The following is a 20,607-nucleotide window of genomic DNA, read 5'->3' on the forward strand; positions in this document are numbered from 1 at the left end:
TATTAAAGGCATATTCTAGCAAATGACAGGTAATTCTTGTAAAAATAATACAGATGCAGCTAACAGCGGGGAAAGTGTTCTTTGTGGTCCTCTGTCTAACCAGAAAAGTAAGGCCACTAGGTGAGCAGAATGGAGGAGAAGGGAAATGACATGAAACACCTACACTCTAATTGGACCTTTGCTCACTGCTTCGAATTCATGGTCTCTGTGAATACGATATCTCAGTGACCGTCACAGCGAGAGCCATTGTTCCTTTGTCCACTTAAGTTCCAGAACCATGCTTATACCCAAGTTCCTCTGAGACCACAGCCCACTGTATTTAATCTGCTAGAGCTGCCATAACAAAATACCTCCACTGTCCAGTTTTAGAACATTTCCATCAGCCCACAGCCCGTCTGTCATCTGTCTCCACCCCTCACCTCAGGCAACAAACCACCAATCATTCTACGTTTGTAGTTTTGCTTTGAATAGAAATTTCACATAACTGAAATGATACAATGCGTAGTCTTTTGGGTCTACACTTAGCATAATCTTTTGAGGTTTATCCATGTTGATACATTTATCAGGAGTTCCACTTTGGTATAGTGTTCCATTGTATGGAATATACTACATTTTGTTCATTCATCAGCTGATGGATACTTGGGCCGATAGCTAGATATTTAAAGTTATTAGAATGTTATGTACTTGTCAAATAATTGACCTTTGGAAATCAAATTGCTTCTTTTGAGCAGTTTTTTTTTTTTTAATGTTTGTTTATTTTTGAGACAGAGAAAGACAGAGCATGAACAGGGGAGGGGCAGAGAGAGAGGGAGACACAGAATCTGAAACAGGCTCCAGGCTCTGAGCTGTCAGCACAGAGCCCGACGCGGGGCTTGAACTCACGGACCGTGAGATCATGACCTGAGCCAAAGTCGGACGCTTAACCGACCAAGCCACCCAGGCGCCCCTGAGCAGTTTTTAATAAACAGCTAAAAATAAGCACTCCTATAAAGTTAGATCCTCCATCAAAAAGTCAAAAATGGCCTAAAAACAGAATAAAACACAGGGTGGGGAGCAGAAACTCCTGCACTACAACATTGGTCACTAATTATCCTCTACAGAGTGTAGTCTCTGTCAGGTGTTACTTGCTGTCACATCTGCTGATATGCAGGCCATTTTGTCTAATAGGCCAGACATGTCTGAGAATAAGTTACTCTTTGCTTTTTAAAGTTTATTTACTTATTTTGAGAAAGAACACATGTGCATGCAGGAGGGGCACAGAGGGAAAGCGAGAATCCTAAGCTGGCAGCATGGAGCCCATTGTGGACACAGACACAGGGCTCGAACTCATGAACTATGAGGTCATGACTTAAGCTGAAATCAAGAGTTGGACACTTAACTGACTGAGCCACCCAGGCGCCCCAGAATTAAATTTTTCACCTGTGTCCTTTTTAATCTGCATCTTCACCAGAGGTGTCTGGACTTCCTCAGAGTTTTAGACATGGTTAGTGATGAACTAAATGCCAAGGACCTGTGATCCCATCCTTCCTAACTCCACCACCTAAAGAGATCGCTAAGTTCAGTTTTATACTAGCGCTTAACACTCTCTCTGATGAGAAGATAAATGTCAAAGTCTTTAAGCTTTATTTCAGCCAGTCTTAAATATGCATCAAGGTAAACATACATTTCATTTTAATATTGGGGAAAAAAGTCATAGTGACAGTGGATTTCTTCAGAGCATTGTTTTTTAGACTTCTTTCAGGCCATTACGTATTTTTTTTAGTTAAGAGTCTGATTCTTTTTTTTTTTTTAATGTTTATTTGTTTTTTGAGAGAGCGAGCGTGAGTGGGGGTGGGGCAGAGAGAGAGGGAGACACAGAATCCAAAGCAGACTCTAGGCTATGAGCTGTCAGCACAGAGCCCAATGCGGGGCTCGAACTCACGAACCATGAGATCATGATCTGAGCTGAAGTCGGACACTTAACCCACTGAACTACCCAGATGCCCCAAGAATCTAATACTTAAAAAATCTAATTCTTTTCTCTTCCTGCAAAAGAAGAGAGCATAAGACAAATGGCAGAGGCAGGAGAGGGAGGGTGCAACGGGAGGACTGTCGGAAATCTGAGCTATGTGGTGCTGAGGTAGAGTCAGGCTGTACTGACTAATCTCTTCCTCTCTACCTTTACTTGTCACAGGTGTCAGCAACATTTGCCGCAAGTCTGGTAACCAGCCCTGCAATCGGAGCTTACCTTGGACGAGTATACGGGGACAGCTTGGTGGTGGTCCTGGCCACAGCAATAGCATTGCTAGATATTTGTTTTATCCTTGTTGCTGTGCCAGAGTCGTTGCCTGAGAAGATGCGGCCAGCATCATGGGGAGCACCCATTTCCTGGGAACAGGCTGACCCCTTTGCGGTAAAAAGTTTGTTTTTTCCTTTGGCAAAAAAGGGAATGTATGATTCAGTGCAATATTGATATTTTGTTGTGGATGTTTCTTTGGGGAAAACACCTTGACAGATTTTTAAAAATGTTTTAAATACTTTCTGGAATAGTTTGGGGAAGATGAAATACATTTTTAAAAGCTAGCTGAGTATCTGTATGTACACTGCCAGAAGATAACACTGCATATTTTTAAGAGCAGGTCAGTGTTTGGATATAAAACCTTATATCTGTCTTTTTCTAATTCTAGTCCTTAAAAAAAGTGGGCCAAGATTCCATAGTGCTGCTAATCTGCATTACCGTGTTTCTCTCCTACTTACCGGAGGCAGGCCAATATTCCAGCTTCTTTTTATACCTCAGACAGGTAAAATCCTATTCTGCCAAAGTGGACTTTTCTTCCATCGTTTAGTGCCTTAATAACAGAAATATTTAATCTTGAGAGCACTATAATAGAAGGGACTATTTAAATGAGTCCTATTTTGTAAATAATGGCTCACTAGAACTCCTCCTGTGTAGTGTGGTTTATGATCCTTATGCATATCTCTTAAGATTTTTGGTTTATGCAGAAAGATATGATTATCCTGTCGATGTATGTGGCTTGAGTTTATGTGTTGCTTATAGACATGATGGGAAGCTTGAAATCCATTCACTTACTCCAGTCTCTTTGTGATTTAGAGCATGGATTAGCAAAGCAGCTAGCCATAATGAGAGTGTTAGTTTTTGCTCCTTAACACTAATCTTACTAAGCATGGTCAAGCCTTTTTTAAGACCTGTAAAAAGCACAAAACAGCACGATATTTATTTGTAAAACGGACTCAGAGTGCTTGATAGCTGTCTCCAATTTATTAAATCTAAGTCTAGATCAAGGGACTTAGATTTACCTAATCTAAATTAAGTAGCTTTTGTTTTTAGTATGTTAACAGTTAGGATTGGGTTCTCCGTGAAAGCCAGATTCTTCCTCTGAAGAATTCTTTGGTTATAAATGAGTTGTATTTTCTTTTTCTGATGTTAATGTTCAAGTAGTTTGGTGCCCATTTGATGTTAATGTACAAATAGTTGCATTAGTATGGTGTTTCTTGTGCTTTTTTTACTAATTAATGTTGCTTTTTCTGGAAACCTTCTAGATAATGAAGTTTTCACCAGAAAGTGTTGCAGCATTTATAGCAGTCCTTGGCATTCTTTCCATTATTGCACAGGTGAGTTTCTTTTTAGAGTGATGAGATAGTTACTCCTGGTTGACCATCCACATGGGCCTTATGTGATACTCAGGTGACACTTTCTTGATGGAGTCACCAGTGTCAGGAATCTGAGATTTGTAGGTTCAGAAACTCCTGTTTTGTTAAGTGTAGTTAGTCTTGATCAGATTTTGGGGACTGACACATATATTAATCAACATATGTCTAAACCAGAAAAATAGTTTGATTTACACTGCTTACCTGCATAAAGTCAAATATTTTCTTTTAATTTTTTTTTTGATGTTTATTTTTGAGGGAGAGAGAAAGAGTGCAGGCGGGGGAGGGGCAGAGAGAGAGGGAGACACAGAATCTGAAGCAGGCTCCAGGCTCTGAGCTGTCAGCGCAGAGCCCAACGTGGGGCTTGAACTCTTGAGCCGTGAGATCATGGCCTGAGCCTACATCAGACACCCAACCGATTGAGCCACTCAGGTGCCCCAAAGTAAAATATTTTATGTTAGTCCTTAAATATTTATTGCATACCTACCATGTGTTGCACACCGGGGATATACCAGTGAACTTAATTAAATCCCTGCCGTTGTAGAGTTTGCATTCTTGTGGGATAAGAGAGAAAACTAATAAATATGTTGATGTAAACATATCAGGTGTAATGAAAACTATAAAGAAAAATGGTACTGGGGATCTAGAGATTGACTGGGGGCTGGATGTTAATTTTATTTGGAAGGGTTGGGAAGGCCCTGCTGACACAAGGTGACATTTGAGCAGAAACACAAAAGAATGGAGAACAAGCCATGGGAATATCTGGAAGAAGAGGATTCTAAGCAGCAGGAACAAATAAAACTCTCAGGACAGACTGTACCTGGCATGTGTAAGAAACAGCCAGGAGCCAAGTACGGCTCTCACACAGTGAGCAAGGGAGAGACCTTTAAGAAATGGAATCTGAAAGGTGGAGAGGGAGCAGATCATCTGGGGCCTCACAGGTTGTCCTAAGATGTGACAGGAAGATAGGAAGCCATTAGAGGGTTTTGAGCAGAGGAATGGCATGAGCTATTTGTCTTGGAAACCCAGTTGGTAGCCAGTGGTTGTCTGATGAATAAGATACTAATCAGCCCAGGAATTTGGATCTCCTTAGGAGATGTTTCACCTTTGCCTCGAAACTGTGTCTGTTCCATAATCAAGTACTGTGCTCCAGTGGCCAGAATTTTCTGTCAGTCCTTCTTTCTGTGAAAAAGCCCCAAACATTTCTTCCTATTTGGCTTTGTTTTTTCTAGACTCTGAGATGATCTAACATTCTCTCCCACCTTAAATCCAGTCTTCTAGATTACAGCTTTGTTTTATTCTGTTCTCAAAATGAAAGGCAGAGTCCATTTAATAGGATTCTAGTATGTTTCACCATCTCTTAGGTGTAGGATTCCTTCTGCAGATCTCATCATTTATGCATTTTTTGGTAGGTCTAGTGATAAACGTCAAATTTAAATTTAAATTCTGTAATATCCCCAAGACCCACACATGCGTACACATGGCAGTATTAGTACTATTTCTAATTTCCATTTTATCTTGAAGCTCCTTGATCAGAAGTAATGTCGCATTCCATCCTGGCTATCAGAAAAGTGCACTTGAGCTTTGGAGGAAAATATATTGTCGCCTGTATGCATAAATAGCTTTTGAAAAAACACCCCTCTGAAGCATAACACCAAGAAAACTGTACAAATAGAGTAGAGCTTGATGAATTCTCAAATGTTAAACCAATCTTTAATCCTGGGATAAATCTTACCTGCTCATGATGTCTTATCTTTTTCTTACATTGGTGAGATTGTTAATATTTTGTTGAAGATTTAGATGAAGAGAACTAGCTAACGTTTACTCTGACACTTAAGAGATTTATAAAGTGTTAGGAAGTTTCATTTCATATGTAACTGGTCATGGAAGCTGCAGGTGCCTAATAAATTCAGGCAGTAACCCTGCGGAACCCTTGAGTGATGTGAGGGTGCTTCAGAGGAAATTTTCCCTCTAGTCAGTAGATGGCACCTGGCACAAAGGACACAAGGTGGAAAACAGTCTCTAAGAGCTGAGAATCCAGAGGGGCAGACATGTGAATACAGGAGGCACATGGTTGGGTTTGTATTTAGAGCACTCATAGTGCCTTGAGTCTGGGAAGAAATGAGGCACCGTCCATCCAGCGTTGATGGTACAGCAGACATTATGTACGCGATCCACAAGGAATATGGTACTTAAATGACCATTTAGCTTTCGAGGCCTACATAGAAATACGGTTTTTGAGATGAATTTTCACATTTAAAAATAAAGTCAGAAAATCAGTTGGACTTCAAAAACAGGTGAGAGGAAGTATGTGGCATACATAGAAATACTGATAATTACATTGCTGTGTCATTATATGAACTAAAATATTAAGTATAATATATAACCTCAAAGGTAGAATTATCTTGCATTCTCATTTATGTCAAGTATACATTGAGAATAACTCATTTACTGTTGAACTCTGAAGCCAGTGGAAGATCTGTGTCTTTGAGCCTCCTCTGTAGCAGCACAGAGCTTACAGCTTCCCCTTTGTTCTGTTGCAATGCTTGCCCCTGTGCTTTTGCTCCTGCCGGCCTTTCTGCCTCCCATTCTTCTGCCCTAAGTATCCCTTCTCTGAGCTCACATTTTAACTAGGGCATATCTATCACCATATAGAATACACTAGCTTTTACCTGTTTGTTTCTGATTATTTTTGCCTTGGTACCAAGATTGTGAGTCTCTATAGTAGCAGAGCTCCGAGGAGACTGTGAGGTTAGGAGTATATCACATTCATCTTGGTTTTTGTAGCACCCTGTGCTGTGCCTGCACCCAAGTAAGTGCTAAATTAGAGGACATTGGGTTTTTTCATGGTGTTTTAAAAACTTTATTTTTATTTATTTTTATTTTTTAATTTACTTCTGAGAAAGAGTGCAAGCAGGAGAGGGGCAGAGAGAGAGGGAGAATCTCAAGCAGGTTCTGCACTGTCAGCACAGAGCCCGACATGGGTTTGAACTCATGAACCATGAGATCATGACCTAAGCCAAAATCAAGAGTTGGACGCTTAACCGACTGAGCCACCCAGGCGCCCTGGTGTTTTAAAAAGTTTAAAGGAGCACTTGGCTGGCTGAGTTAGTAGAGCATGCAACTCTTGATTTCAGGGTTGTGGGTTTGAGCCATATGTTGAGTATACAGATTACTAAAGAAAATAAAGTATTTTAAAAATAAATAAATAAAAACTTTAAAAATTAGTAGGAAGCATTTCAAAATTAGGAGGTTAGAGGTGCCTAGGTGGCTCAGTTGGTTAAGTGTCTGACTTTGGCTCAGGTCCTGATATTGTGGTTCGTGAGTTTAAGCCCCATACCCACATCAGGCTCTCTGCTGTCAGCACAGAGCCTGCCTCGGATCCTCTGTCTCCTCCTCTCTCTACCCCTCCACCACTTGCTCGCTCTCTCTCAAAAATAAACATTAAAATAATGAAAGAGTGAAAATTGGGAGGTTATATGAAAATATGGGTATGTAGCTTCTCCCCCAAAACAATAAGGTCTGTAAACATGGACAGACCCACTTCCCATTGGGAGCCAAACAGTTGCTGTCTATCCCCTTTGGGGCTTTTAGGCCTTATCACTTCTTTGGCGCAAGGAGGCGTGAGTTCATAATGCTTGCACTAATTAAACGTTTACGTGAGTGCTCTCATCTAGTCCTCTATATGCTGGTGACTCCCACATTGCTACCTCCACCCCAGCCCCTGAGTTCCTGCTTGACACATCTGCTGGGCATCTCAAACCGGACATAACCAGAACTAAAATCTGGATTCCTTCCCCTTTGTGCTGCTCATCTCATTTACAGGCATGACCACGCTCCTGGTTGTCAGGGCCACAAACCTTGGTGTCATTCTTGTTGATGCTTGTCATTCTTTCTCCTTACCACACATCCAGTCCATCAGATGGTATCTCCTGTTACCTCTATCTCCAAAATACATTCTGAATTGAAGCTTTTCTCATCATCTCCATTACTAGTGGCCATTACTCACCATCTCCATTACTAGTCTCTCAGCTTCCATAATTGTCTCCCTACAGTTTATTCACTTGGCAAAGAAATTCTTGTGAAGTTTTAATCCTCTTTTTTGCTTAAAATTTAATTTCCATTGCAACCAGAATAACCCTAGACTCGAAGTGACCTCATTTTGCCCCATTCTCCATGTTGTTGAATACACTCCAGTTCAGGGCCTTTGCACTTGCTGTCCCTGCTTAGAGCGCTCTGTTCTCTGAGATATTCACATAACCACCCCCTCCTCTACCTCCTCATTCAGCTGTCACCTGAGAAGGTCCTTCCCTGTCCATCATGGTTAAAGTAGCCCCTCTGTCATACAATTCCCATTTTATTTTTTTCACCGCAGCTACAACCTGGAATTCTCTTGTTAAACAGTGTGCCTATGTCCGTCTTCTCTCCAAGACAAGGTATTCTGTTTGCTGACCAGTGCTGTGACCTATTCTCTGACCCTTGGGTCAGTGCCCTTAGACCTAGAATAGCAATGGGATATAGTAGGAACTTGGCAAATATTTGGTAAACTGACCCAAACTAGTGTCAGTTAACTGTTAGCTAGCTGTGTACATCTTGGTTAAGTCATAAGTTATTTAACCTTTGGGACAAAATGAGTTCTACTAAATTAAGGGACACCAAATAATTTTTCTTGTCTAGCACACTAAGCAATTTATTCCATCATTGAGAATATTGTGATGTATCTAAAAATCACACATACTTCCCATCAACACTAAGAACTTACAATAGGTAGTAGGGATACAAAGATTCAGATATTTAAGGAAAGTTCCTGCCCTGGGGGAGAAAATCCGTGTTCCCAGTTAGAGTGTCCTATAAACGGGAAGTTTTTCTTTGCTAACTGCTTACTCTGGGTGAGTTCCCTTTTGTGATTGTGGTTGTTGAAGAATGTAATCCAGTAAGGTTCTGTGCCTTATGAAACCTGGTGGTATACTCACTTGATTTAAGGGAAGATCTGAGAGAAAAAAGCTAGGAGTCTTAATTGTTCAAGAATCTTAACAAGAATCTTCATTAGCGAGGCACCTGGGTGGCTCAGTCGGTTAAGAATCTTCATTAGCTTTCCACTGGCTTATCTGTAATTAAATATGAGTAAACTCTTAAATGGTTGTATCCATTTAAAGAATTTGAAACTTCTGTTTGATAATTGTACATTTAAAATGTCACCAGTGGGGTGCCTGGGTGGCCCAGTCGGTTAAGTGTCCGGCTTCAGCTCAGGTCATGATCTCACCATTCTGGAGTTTGAGCCCTGCATCGGGCTCTGTGCTCACAGCTCAGAGTCTGGAGCCTGCTTTGGATTCTGCGTCTCCCTCTCTTTCTCTCTCTGCCCTTCCCCCATGCATGCTGTCTCTCTCTTGAGAATGAATAAATGTTAAAAAAAAATTTTTTTTTTAATGTCAGCCAGTCATCCACTAGTGATTTCCTGAATTATTTTCACTTTTTCCTGTATGGACTTACTAGCTATTTTAGGTAGTATATTTAATACTTTCATTAAAATAGCAAAAAATATTTTCTAATGTCCCCAGATCATTGCTAAATTTGTTAGCTTTGAAAGAAAATAAAACCCATCCACTCATAATACTTATTAAATGCTTACTGTGTGCTAAGCACTTTATGTAAATATCATTTCATCTAACCCACATGACAGAGTTTTGAAGTAGGTAATATTCTTGCCATTTTGGAAGACACTGTTTGAGAGTGAGGTAATTTGCCCAGGGTCATACAGGGAGAGCCAAGATTATGATCCAGGCGGTTTTTCCAAAGGCGCTGTTTCTTAAACTGTACTTTTCCCATATGATACTTGTTACGTCTGTTTACTGTTTGCCAAGCATCATGGTGTCAGCAATAATTTGGATGAAGGATGTAGAGTAATTGTACTGTTTTATTTGTATTTAGTCAGAACAATAAGCATTTTGGATTAACTTGGACTTGTAAAAACTTTTAAAGCTATTATGTAACAGGATCTCCAGATCATTAGTTTGATCTTTTTGATGGTACCACTTAAAATTTCTGATTTAGGTGGTCAGTAGAAATGTACTCAACAGAAAGCTCACTTTGCTGTTTCCAGTTGTCTTTTTCCCTGAATGTGGATCTGTGTCAGCAGAGGAACCTTTCATCTGCTGTCTGTGACCTGGAATAATGGTCTCAAGATATATTCAGGGCAATTGTTGAAAAGCCAAAATGTAAAAAAAAAGTGGTAATCTTAGATTACAGATTGAAGGAAGTCACCAGTTTTTTGTTTTGTTTTGTTTTGTTTTTTAAGTTCTTTTCTGGTATAAACCGTTCTATTCTGATTTTTGTTCTTTTCTAGACCATAGTCTTGAGTTTACTTATGCGGTCAATCGGAAATAAGAACACCATTTTATTGGGTCTTGGATTTCAAATATTACAGCTGGCATGGTATGGCTTTGGTTCAGAACCTTGGTAGGTATATCTTAATTTTTTTAATTTTGCTGTTTTTTTATTTTTCCAGCTTTATTGAGGTTATAATTGACAGACTTTTTGCTTCTCATCTAAGGCTTAGTATTAGACTTTAATCTGTCTTCTCCTGTGCTTTTTTCTTTTCCTGTCTAATGTATATAATACAGATTTCTCACTTGGGTATTTGTATATTTGAGACTGGCTTGAGGATAGAAAGGTGTGACATTCTTTTGTATCTATGGGACAGGTTAAAATGGGACATTTTAAAATGAGATTTAGTTTTTCAGTCTCTACTGGACATTTAATCTGTGTCTTCATTAGGAAAAAACATAACCTCAAAACAGCAAAGCTCTGAAAGCTAGCGTTACTTGCCTTTTTGTTCTTCTGGTTAGAAGAGAAGTATTGTGTAACACCAGTGGTCATTACTGATGACAATGACACACTGGAAGTTAACTGAGAAAAGCCCAATTGTTTTGGTCCCGGCTTCATGCCAGAGAAAAGTCTCTCTGCTTCTCTTGCCAGTCTGCACTGCAGAGCGAGGGGAAGAGCGACGTTGAGGTCAGGCTGCCTGCGCACACCTCTGTGTTCACAATCACGGGACCGAAGTCCACGCTTTCCACTGATGTTTCATTCACCTGAATGTATCATCTCTTTGGATTTGGATAGGAGTCAGCATCAAGAGCGTGTTGATGCATGTTTTGTTTTCCAGGCTAGTTTTTACCAAGAGGTGCTCACAATTTAAATTATCAAAAACATTTCACGTATCAAGCCCAGAACATCCAAGGCTTAGATCAGATCTGTATCCTCACACTGAATCACAAGCCTGTGGGAACACTGCCTGAAGAGTTACTGGCTTGGGAAACATGTAATGATGTTGCGTTAGGTGTATTACCCACTATGCTCAGAGTGCCCCCATCCCCACCCAGTGCTCCAGACCTCGAAGTAACTTGCCCAGAGTCACACAGGAAGGAAGGAAGGAAGGAAGGAAGGAAGGAATAGAGCAAGTACAGTTCTCCTTTTCCCTGCACCACAGCCATTTTGCAGCAAGTTACTTGGATTTTTGTGTATTTTTACTGACAGGCACAGTGGAGAATTTATTTTTGTTTGGCTGCTTTGGTTACAGGATGATGTGGGCTGCTGGGGCAGTAGCAGCCATGTCTAGCATTACCTTTCCAGCTGTCAGTGCCCTTGTGTCACGAACCGCTGATGCTGATCAACAAGGTGAGCTGATAAGAATGCATGATGATAATTATTTAAAAGTTCAGAATATTCTAATGCTATGTTCTGTCTCCTTCCTAAGTACAGAATCATAAATGGATCTTTAGGATAAAGAATTTAAAATTGCTTTCACTGTTAAGAGGAAAAGCAGAGTCCAGGGAACTGTCGTTAGGTGGATACACAACTATGTCTCTCTCTCTCAATGTGTGGTCCTGTCTGTTCTCTCGCAAGAAGATCGAGTGATCTAGGTCGGCCACCGCATATTCACTATTAAGTGTTTACTCTGATGGATGGGCTGGACACCTTGGGTTTAAATAACCCTTTTATTTAAATCTTATGTTTCAGTTAAAGACATAGACAACATTGTCTTTTGTGGTAGGAACATTTGCCTCTTGAAACGCTAAAAGATAAATAATTCTTTGAAAAGGGTATGTTTCCTCTAGTTATAAGGGAAAAAAGGGGTGTTACAAGAGTGGCAATGATCACTTGGTTGCTAAATGAGAAAGGAAAGGCCTGTGGCTAAAGCATAGTGCATTTTACATTTGGGAGAAGATCCCAGAGAAAAAAAAACCAAACTCTTAAGAAAAAATTTTTTTTGGGGGGCGCCTGGGTGGCTCAGTCGGTTAAGTGGCCGACTTCGGCTCAGGTCATGATCTCGCAGTCCGTGAGTTCGAGCCCCGCGTCGGGCTCTGTGCTGACAGCTCAGAGCCTGGAGCCTGTTTCAGATTCTGTGTCTCCCTCTCTCTGACCCTCCCCCGTTCATGCTCTGTCTCTGTCTGAAAAATAAATAAACGTTAAAAAAAAAATTAAAAAAAAATTTTTTTTAAGTTTATTTATTTTGAGAGAGAGAACAAGCAGGGGAGGGGCAAAGAGAGAGGGACAGAGGATCTGAAGCAGGCTCTTTGCCAACATAAGACAGTCCAGTGTGGGGCTCGAACTCACAAACTGAGATCCTGACCTGAGCCAAAGTCAGATGCTTAACTGACTGAGCCACCTGCCAGGCACCCCAACCCAAACTCTATAAAAAGGGTCTATATTTGATGCAATGGGGTCTTAAATAGCTGCTTGGGACAGTTTTTAACAATTATGCTTGTGAACTAATGCCTTATTTTTAGCCGGCGATGTTTCAAAGGGAAATAAAGTGCTTTTGCCCACTTATTTAAAGTAGGCCTGTGTATGGGTTGGGTATACCTTGACTTCATATTTGCTGCTTAAGCTTTGTAGAGCTGATGGCCTCTAAGTACTTTTTAATGTCATCGTAGTAAATTGCTAGTGTCACAAAGAAAGCTTTGGTTTTAGATTGACTTACTGTTTGTATGGGTTCTAAGGTAGGAAAAAAAAAGTAAGCAGAGCATTACATAATTTGTGTAAACGATTTAGGTGTTGTTCAAGGAATGATAACAGGAATTCGAGGACTGTGCAATGGTCTGGGACCAGCTCTTTATGGATTCATTTTCTACATATTCCATGTGGAACTTAAAGAACTGCCAATGACAGGAACAGACTTGGGAACAAACACAAGCCCACAGCACCACTTTGAACAGGTAATTCCTCATTCACATGGTGAAAATATAGTTCATCTGGCTGGATTACAAGATAAATGGGTTTTGGTCACTAAAGTTTTTATGTGAGATTATTTTAGATCTACGACACTTAAAAACCAAAGCCTAAAAGGACTGTGTTCTCCTGTCTACCCCTTTTTGAAATTGGACATAACTTTTCCTTCGAGAATTGTTTAAACATTCTGGTTTGTCCTATTACACATAACGGCATAGATTAACAACCGTTTATCTGTAGTACAATTTGTGTCTCATCTGGGACTTTTGTACTGCGGGAGTTCCCTATATTCAGCCTGCCTTCTGTACGAAAAGTCAGTTAGGTGCTGATAAACGTCTTTTGTTCACTTGTTTGCTGTACTTTCCCCCCATACAACTGAAAATGTGAACGGCAAACACGATCATTTTAGCCAATACAAACAGCGCATCACTTTCCTTGCTTGTTCAGCAGAGTTCCACACTGATCTAACCAGCTAAGACTACTTTTAAATGAAAATGAGTGTTTGTTTGTGGGCTATCCACAGGTTAAACTGGCAGTGCAAGTTTTTGCTGAGAATGAATGTAATTTGGACTAAAACAAAGGTTTGATTCTTAATGGTAACAGCATTAGCTGTATTTTCTTCACCTTTAGTTACTAGCGAATATATTTACCTTTTAAAGAAAATAGTCATGGATTCTGTTACTGTAGCTCATAGTGTATAATAAATTTTATTACTCTTGAGATCTTGAACACATTAAGCGAAGGCTCATAGAACGTGTTCCGATTTTGTGATGACAGTATATTTTTGCATAGGCGGTTTTTAAAACAATCTTTTGGCTGTTTCTTGGGATCAGTTGTTATCCTCAGGATATTATAGTGAGCGTGTCCCTTTTCTTCTAAAAAGCAAATGCATGTTCTAACCATGGCTTTAATGGAGAAAGAGAGGTGGTCTTGGCTTATAATTCATGGCAGTCTGTTACTACGAAAAGATAAGCAGTTCTTAAGAGCAGAGATGCTCTGTACAAAAATCCTAATTCTCTTTTCCTTCCTCAGAATTCGATCATCCCTGGCCCCCCCTTCCTCTTTGGAGCCTGTTCCGTACTGCTGGCTCTGCTTGTTGCCTTGTTTATTCCAGAACATACCAATTTAAGCTTGCGGTCCAGCAGCTGGAGAAAGCACTGTGGTGGTCACAGCCATCCCCATAGTACACAAGCGCCAGGAGAGGCCAAAGAACCTTTACTCCAGGACACGAATGTGTGATGACTGAAATCAGGAAGACTTTTCTACCACACCCAGGTCTTAGTTTTCACCTGTAGTTCTGGATGTACATTCCATTTCCATCTCAATGTACTTTAAGATTGTCTTAAGAAATGTATCTGCATGAACTCGTGGGAACTAAAGAAAGAACCAGAACCGGACAGTTTTCCAAAGATGTTACAATTTCTTTTGAAAAGAAACCTTTTGTTTATTAGCACCAATTTCTTGCCACTAAGCTTTTTTGTTTTATTATACATCCTTTAATTAAAAACTATATACATACCTTCTTAGATACTAGCAACGTCTCTGCTACCATTTCCTTCAGGTGTTGAGCTTTAACTCTATGCTGACTCACAGTGAGACAGAGTAGGTAGTACGGTTATGGACCTGTTAGTTTTAACATTGTAAAATCTTGGGTCAAATAATTCAAAGCCTTAATGCAGATGCACTAAAGTAAAGAAATGGTAAATGAACTGTTTGCATTTAAAAAAAAAGAAAAAAACTTAAGAAAATTGTACTAAATCTGAATCATGTTTTAAGCCTGTTTGTAGTAATTTTATTTTAAAAGCATTCACCACTGTTTTTGAAATGAGAAAGTATCAGCCATTTAGAATTTAAATTGGGGTAGAGTCTGTAAATCTAAACACTGGCTCGAATTTGTTTCCCCAGCTACTTCTACCACTATTCTTTTAATGTTTGCATAATCATAAGAACCTCAACACTTGAATACATAATCTAAAATTATATAGTAAAGCTGGTAGCCTTGAAAATGTCAATGTGATATCTGTATGTAGATAAATATATATAGTGGCCTTTCAGGACTGTCACAGTAACACTTTATTTACAGAGCTAATGTTTGTCCTAAATTTTCAGGACCCTAGAAGAGAGCTTTATACAATTCCTGATGTGAATTTCTCTAAAGTGTATATTTTTGTGTCCAGTTATATTATTTAAAAAAGTGTTACTTTGTAAAAATTGTACATAAAGTATTGTATAGTTTACACTGTTTTCATCTTGTGTGTGGTTATTGCGCAATGCTTTTTAAACTTGGAACATTCACTATGGTTAAATAAGGTCTTAAACGAAATGTAAATATTCTGTTAATAAAATTAAATATTTTAATGATCTTTTTTTAAAAGAAAAGTCTTGATCTGTGATTCCCTAGAAGGTCTGTTTGGGCTTTATTTGTTACCATCATCGTTTTTACAGTAACAAATCAAAGCTTTACACCTTTTCCCTTTCAATCCCTTTTTTCTCCTGTACTACAAAATACTCTTGTAGGAGGACAAAAGAAATGAAACCCTGGTCCATAAATTAAATGCAAGTAAATTCTAAGCATAGTCGGTAGTTGCAGATGAGTCCGGTTTATGTTTTCATATACTTTTACATGTCTCACTCCATAAATACTTTATTAACAGAGCTCAGAGTTTACAGAAATACGTTCATTGCAACCTGGTGATTATTAACACATGTACAACTGTACACTGCAAAACAATTTCAAATAAAAAAGAACTACTTGTAGATAATAAATCCCATCCAAACACTGTCACGTTTTATACATATCACATAATATTTACAGGAAAGATTACCACCAAGAGGTTACTTTCCAGATGATTAGAAGTGCTCTGAAGTTAGTGTAACCAAGTATTCTTACTAATATTAATATAGTACATTTAAATGACAAAAATCCAACCCCATAATGGTTACTAAATGTTTTAGAATAAATCCCCTAGTTAAGATTGCTTGCAACTGCCAGCAACGTTTCACGGTATCATAGGACTCAATATCGTGGCTTCAGAAAAATACTAGCAAAGATTCTCTGTCTTACCGTGAACCCAATGATACTGGTATGCCATTAATGTCTTCAATGTCTCTTTCTTCATCTGTGTGGTGAGGGAGGTCCTTCAAAATAGTTTTTTTTTTTTTTAATTTTTTAATGTTTATTTTTATTGTGAAAGAGAGAGACTGAGGGGGTGGCAGGGCAGAGAGAGAAGGAGACACAGAATCTGAAGCAGGCTCCAGGCTCTGAGCTGTCAGCACAGAGGCCGACGCGCAGGGTTCAAACTCAGGAGCCTTGAGATATGACCTGAGCCAAAATCAGATGCTCAACCAAGCCACCCAGGCGCCCCTCTTCAAAATAGTTTTTTAAATATCACACAAGTATTAGCAATCTTTGCAAACAAAAACTGATTTATAGGTTTCATAAGAGAATGCTGCTCTGTACTGGGTGGTGGTCAGCAAGAAAACAAATTGGGGACCCTCCGATACTGGGTGAATTTTTTTTTACCTAATTTTTTCAAAGTAATTCTTACTTGAAACACTTGGTTACAGGGAAAACAGCTGTTAACTTCTAACAGTTATTCAATTTGCCTACTTTATTAAGCAAACGTTAAAATGAACCCATTGATATAAAAAAATACAATGAATATTCATGATGCTCTTCCAGTATTTTTTATAGTACTAATTTTTTAAATATTCTAATACAGATGTAACTGCAAAACAAACTCATGAAATTCAAAAAAGAGAAAAAAATAGATGTGTCAAGACTTCCAGAAAACATTAAAATCCTATAAACTTTACAGTTCAAATGATTAAAAGCACTTTCTGCCTAATCTGGTTATGTAAATATGCTGTCCAAATTATTTTTATAATTTATCAAAATAAGTAGACTTGTTTAATAGCTAATTTAAAGAGGTTGCAAGGAAAATATTTGCTATGAAGGATTTATTTTCATTCATTTAAGGTAATTTTAGGACTTTTCCCTTTACTATAAACATCAATAATATAGGTTATCTTTGGAGATAATCATTTTCCCTCATAATTCTCAGGTGTCAAAACTTTTATTTTACCAATGAAAATAAAATGAATTATTAACATTCTTTGGTTTCATATTCTGTCTGAGCAGGTTTTCATTTACCCAGATACTCAATAGAACTAGAATGTCCCTTAAAAGGACCAACTCTTTCCTTGGAACTTCTGAGAATTTCTAAGGATTCGTTTAAAATTCATACTATTCTATAAAACACCGTGTTCACACACTACAAAGTGTCATTTACTCAGAATCCTCACTCAGAATCCCCCATGGGCTCCTCTAGCTTGCCATAAAAGACAGCGGTCCTTTAAAAAGGATCCAAACGATCTAATACGTTAAGCTCAAGTAACCTTGGAAACTTGCTTGGCTTAGGATTTGATCTATGCTGTTCATATATTTTTAAACCCTGTGAATTTCTAAAATTTCAATAAAAAGTAAAAGGTCACACTAGCATCAACTGTTCGCTAACTGCCCAGGGAAATAGGCTGACGGTGCAGAAGGGAGCACAGGGGGCTTTGAAGATGTCTGTACTGCTCCGAAAGTGCCATCTTTCTGATGGTCTGCAAATGAGGACAGAAAAACATTATTTGTATTCACCAAGTCTTTATATAATACAGTGAATCCACAATGTACAAGCCATTTCAACAATGTCTTCTCACCTGGATTACTGAACAGATTTTGGCTGAGTCCACGTAAAGGAATGCTATCTTCCCTTTTCTTCAGATATTTGGATTCCAGCCCGAAATTTGCACCACTTGAAAGGAAAATAGTATTTATTTTTACAAAGTCTTGTTTTCACCTTAATAGTTAATTCTGAAGGTTTGTCTAATCTATATATATATATATATATACACACACACATATACTATATGTAAAATAATTGAAGTTATATTTATAGCTTTGTTCTTCAGTGTTTTTTTAATTTCTTTTTAATGTTTGTTTATTTTTGAGATAGAGACAGAACGTGAGCAGGGAAGGGCAAAGAGAGAAGGAGCTGCAGAACTCTAAGCAGAATCTAGGCTCTGAGCTATTATATTAGCACAGAGCCCGAAGCGGGGCTCAAACTCACGAACTGTGAGATCATGACGTGAGTCAAACGACTGAGTTTAACTGACTGAGCACCCAGGCACCCCTCTTCAGTGCTTTCTTAAGCAAACAATTTATCCACAAGCCAAAATACCCTTCTTCCCAGTAAACTAAGTAGCACTAATAAGTCAAAGAGCTAAGATAAAGAATGTAGGCTAGTAGGGCATGGGTGGCTCAGTCGATTTGAGCATCTGACTTCAGCTCAAGTCATGATCTCGTGGTTCGTGGGTTCCAGCCCTACGTCAGGCTCTGTGCTGACAGGAGCCTGGAGCCTGCTTCAGATTCTGTGTCTCCCTCTCTCTCTGTCCCTTCCCCACTCACTCTCTCTCAAAAATAAACATTAAAAAAAAAAAATTCTTTTTAAGAATGTAGGCCAAATGAAAGTCTAGTACTATGAAATTGTAAAACAGCAGCACTTAAGTGATGATACATGATGAAAACACATGTTTATGCTTCAAGAATACCCTTATTATTTAACAACTTCTATTTCATCTTGTATTTAATGAGTAAGATTTTTCCTTTGCCAAAAGCTCTTCAAAATTTTAATACTTCAGTTGTCACTAATAAACACTATTAAAATTAATACACAATAATGAATTCTAGTCAGATAAATACAAGTATCAACTGCGAAAAAACAGGGAGGGGCATTTATGTAGTCATATATTACCCTTTTCTACTACCATAGTCCTAATTTCTAAATCCATCCAGTGTTAAGTTTCTCTAGTAGTTCCTTATAACAAGAATTTAAAGGCACTTGTAAAACAATGACATTACATTCTTAAAATTAAATGGTCTTTTTCCAATTTTCAGAGAAGAATTAAGTGGGTGAACAGGTATTTCCTTCAATTTTAACTTTTAATCTTTGATATCCACTGCCACTTTTTCCTAGCTGACAATGAATAAAGGAAAACAAAACTAAAAGATATAACAGTCAAAATAGCTGACCAGTCCTATTTTATGGACACACGATTATGTTTGATTTTGTACCACAAATATGATCATCATATTTTCTGCAAGTAAAACTGCTGTTGGGTGTATGAGAGTTAACTGTATCAACACGAAGTTCTACCATTAACACGATTTGCAGGTGCTCCACCTCCTGAACAAGTGTGAGATTATAAAAAATTTCAGGACTTCAAAGAATTCTGACTTTTTTTTAAAAAGAGGCTCACCAACTACCATAATACTAGCGTTGGTGCCAATTTTAGAAGCCAATGAATAAGAGCCAGCTCATGACAGGCCTTAAAGTGATTAAATTTTAACTAAGAAGAGTTAATAAAAAAAAAATATTACAAACATGAAGAATACCCAGAAACAAGTTTTCATGCGTTACAAACTTCACTATGTAAAACCTGTGTCAGGTCTAAAAAATAGGAAGGAATTTCTGAGTAGGCAAAACAGAAGTCACAAATTAAAGCTTATTTTGTTAGGTATGGGACAATCTCACAAGCCTTGTTATTCTCAGCAAAGAATTCTAGCAGTTTGAAAGAGCTGGCGTCTCAGAGCACTTTACACTAGCAGCATTAATTCAGAAAAATGGAGAGCTTTCCAGAGGCAAACACAGCCATACAGGAAAACAAAAACAAAAACCACCAAGTAAGAGGAATTAAAAAGATTTCTAATCTACTTGCCCAAAAGCATATGAAAGGGAGATCTTCAGTTATGTAGGAAAGTTTCTTTTTTTTTTTTTATTTTTTATTTATTTATTTTTTTTTTAATTTTTTTTTTAAATTTTTTTTTTCAATGTTTATTTATTTTTGGGACAGAGAGAGACAGAGCATGAACGGGGGAGGGGCAGAGAGAGAGGGAGACACAGAATCGGAAACAGGTTCCAGGCTCTGAGCCATCAGCCCAGAGCCCGACGCAGGGCTCGAACTCACGGACCGCGAGATCGTGACCTGGCTGAAGTCGGACGCTTAACCGACTGCGCCACCCAGGCGCCCCAAGGAAAGTTTCTTAAAAAATAAAATTTTACTGTATGTTTAACTGTATCTTACAGTTTAAAAAAATTATGGAAAATCTTTTTTTAATGTTTATTTATTTTGAGAGAGAGAGAGAGAGAGAGAATGAATATATCCCAAGCAGGCTCCAGGCTGTCAGCATAGAGCCAAACACAGGGCCTGATCCCATGAACGGTGAGACCATGACCTGAGTCAAAATCAAGAGTCAGATGCTTAACCAACTGAGCCACCAAGGCACCCAGGGAAATCTATTTCTTACAAAGAAAAGTGACTCTAGCTTCAATCCCACTGATCAGTAACTTAAAATGTCACAGATAAATAAGTGGGCATCAAAGCTTTCAAACACTGATAAAAATTATTTAGGATGACTTTCAAAAGTGCAAACATTAAATTTTATGACAAGTACTTACTTTTCCTTATCAGTTGAGCAAGGCATACTAATAGTTGTTCCTGTTTGAACATCTCCTAGTGACGTATTTGGTTTTGTAAACTGCAAGTTAAACTGCACCTGTGAAGAGGGAAAACACCTCATGTAACTGAGTTAGTGAGAACGGAGGCAGTTCCATATGGAGATGGATGGTTAAAACTTCTTTCTCATGTATCTAGAACATAGAAGAACAGGTTCAACAAGTAATT

General features: G+C 38.6%; 2 protein-coding genes across 3 annotated transcripts in view; one reads left to right on the plus strand and one right to left on the minus strand.

Moving 5' to 3' along the window:
- SLC71A1 (solute carrier family 71 member 1) overlaps nt 1-15,238 on the plus strand; it is a 45,185-nt gene extending 29,947 nt beyond the window's left edge. Inside the window, exons 6-12 of the mRNA XM_040471082.1 lie at nt 2,174-2,392; nt 2,667-2,780; nt 3,541-3,612; nt 9,992-10,104; nt 11,225-11,322; nt 12,700-12,863; nt 13,909-15,238. Of these exons, the coding sequence (XP_040327016.1) occupies nt 2,174-2,392; nt 2,667-2,780; nt 3,541-3,612; nt 9,992-10,104; nt 11,225-11,322; nt 12,700-12,863; nt 13,909-14,115 (987 nt within the window). The 3' untranslated portion in view covers nt 14,116-15,238. The remainder of the gene's footprint in view (nt 1-2,173; nt 2,393-2,666; nt 2,781-3,540; nt 3,613-9,991; nt 10,105-11,224; nt 11,323-12,699; nt 12,864-13,908) is intronic.
- A 1,556-nt stretch (nt 15,239-16,794) lies between these two features.
- Nucleotides 16,795-20,607, minus strand: part of SASS6 (SAS-6 centriolar assembly protein) — a 48,644-nt gene continuing 44,831 nt past the window's right edge. For both annotated transcript variants that reach the window (XM_040471088.1, XM_040471089.1), the window contains 3 exons: nt 20,382-20,479; nt 17,584-17,678; nt 16,795-17,484 (listed from right to left, as the gene is read on the minus strand). In XM_040471088.1, coding sequence (XP_040327022.1) covers nt 17,378-17,484; nt 17,584-17,678; nt 20,382-20,479 — 300 coding nt within the window. In that variant the 3' untranslated portion in view covers nt 16,795-17,377. The remainder of the gene's footprint in view (nt 17,485-17,583; nt 17,679-20,381; nt 20,480-20,607) is intronic.

The sequence above is a fragment of the Herpailurus yagouaroundi genome, unplaced genomic scaffold (assembly GCF_014898765.1).
Source record: "Herpailurus yagouaroundi ecotype Mexico unplaced genomic scaffold, PumYag 77, whole genome shotgun sequence".
NCBI lineage: Eukaryota > Metazoa > Chordata > Mammalia > Carnivora > Felidae > Herpailurus > Herpailurus yagouaroundi.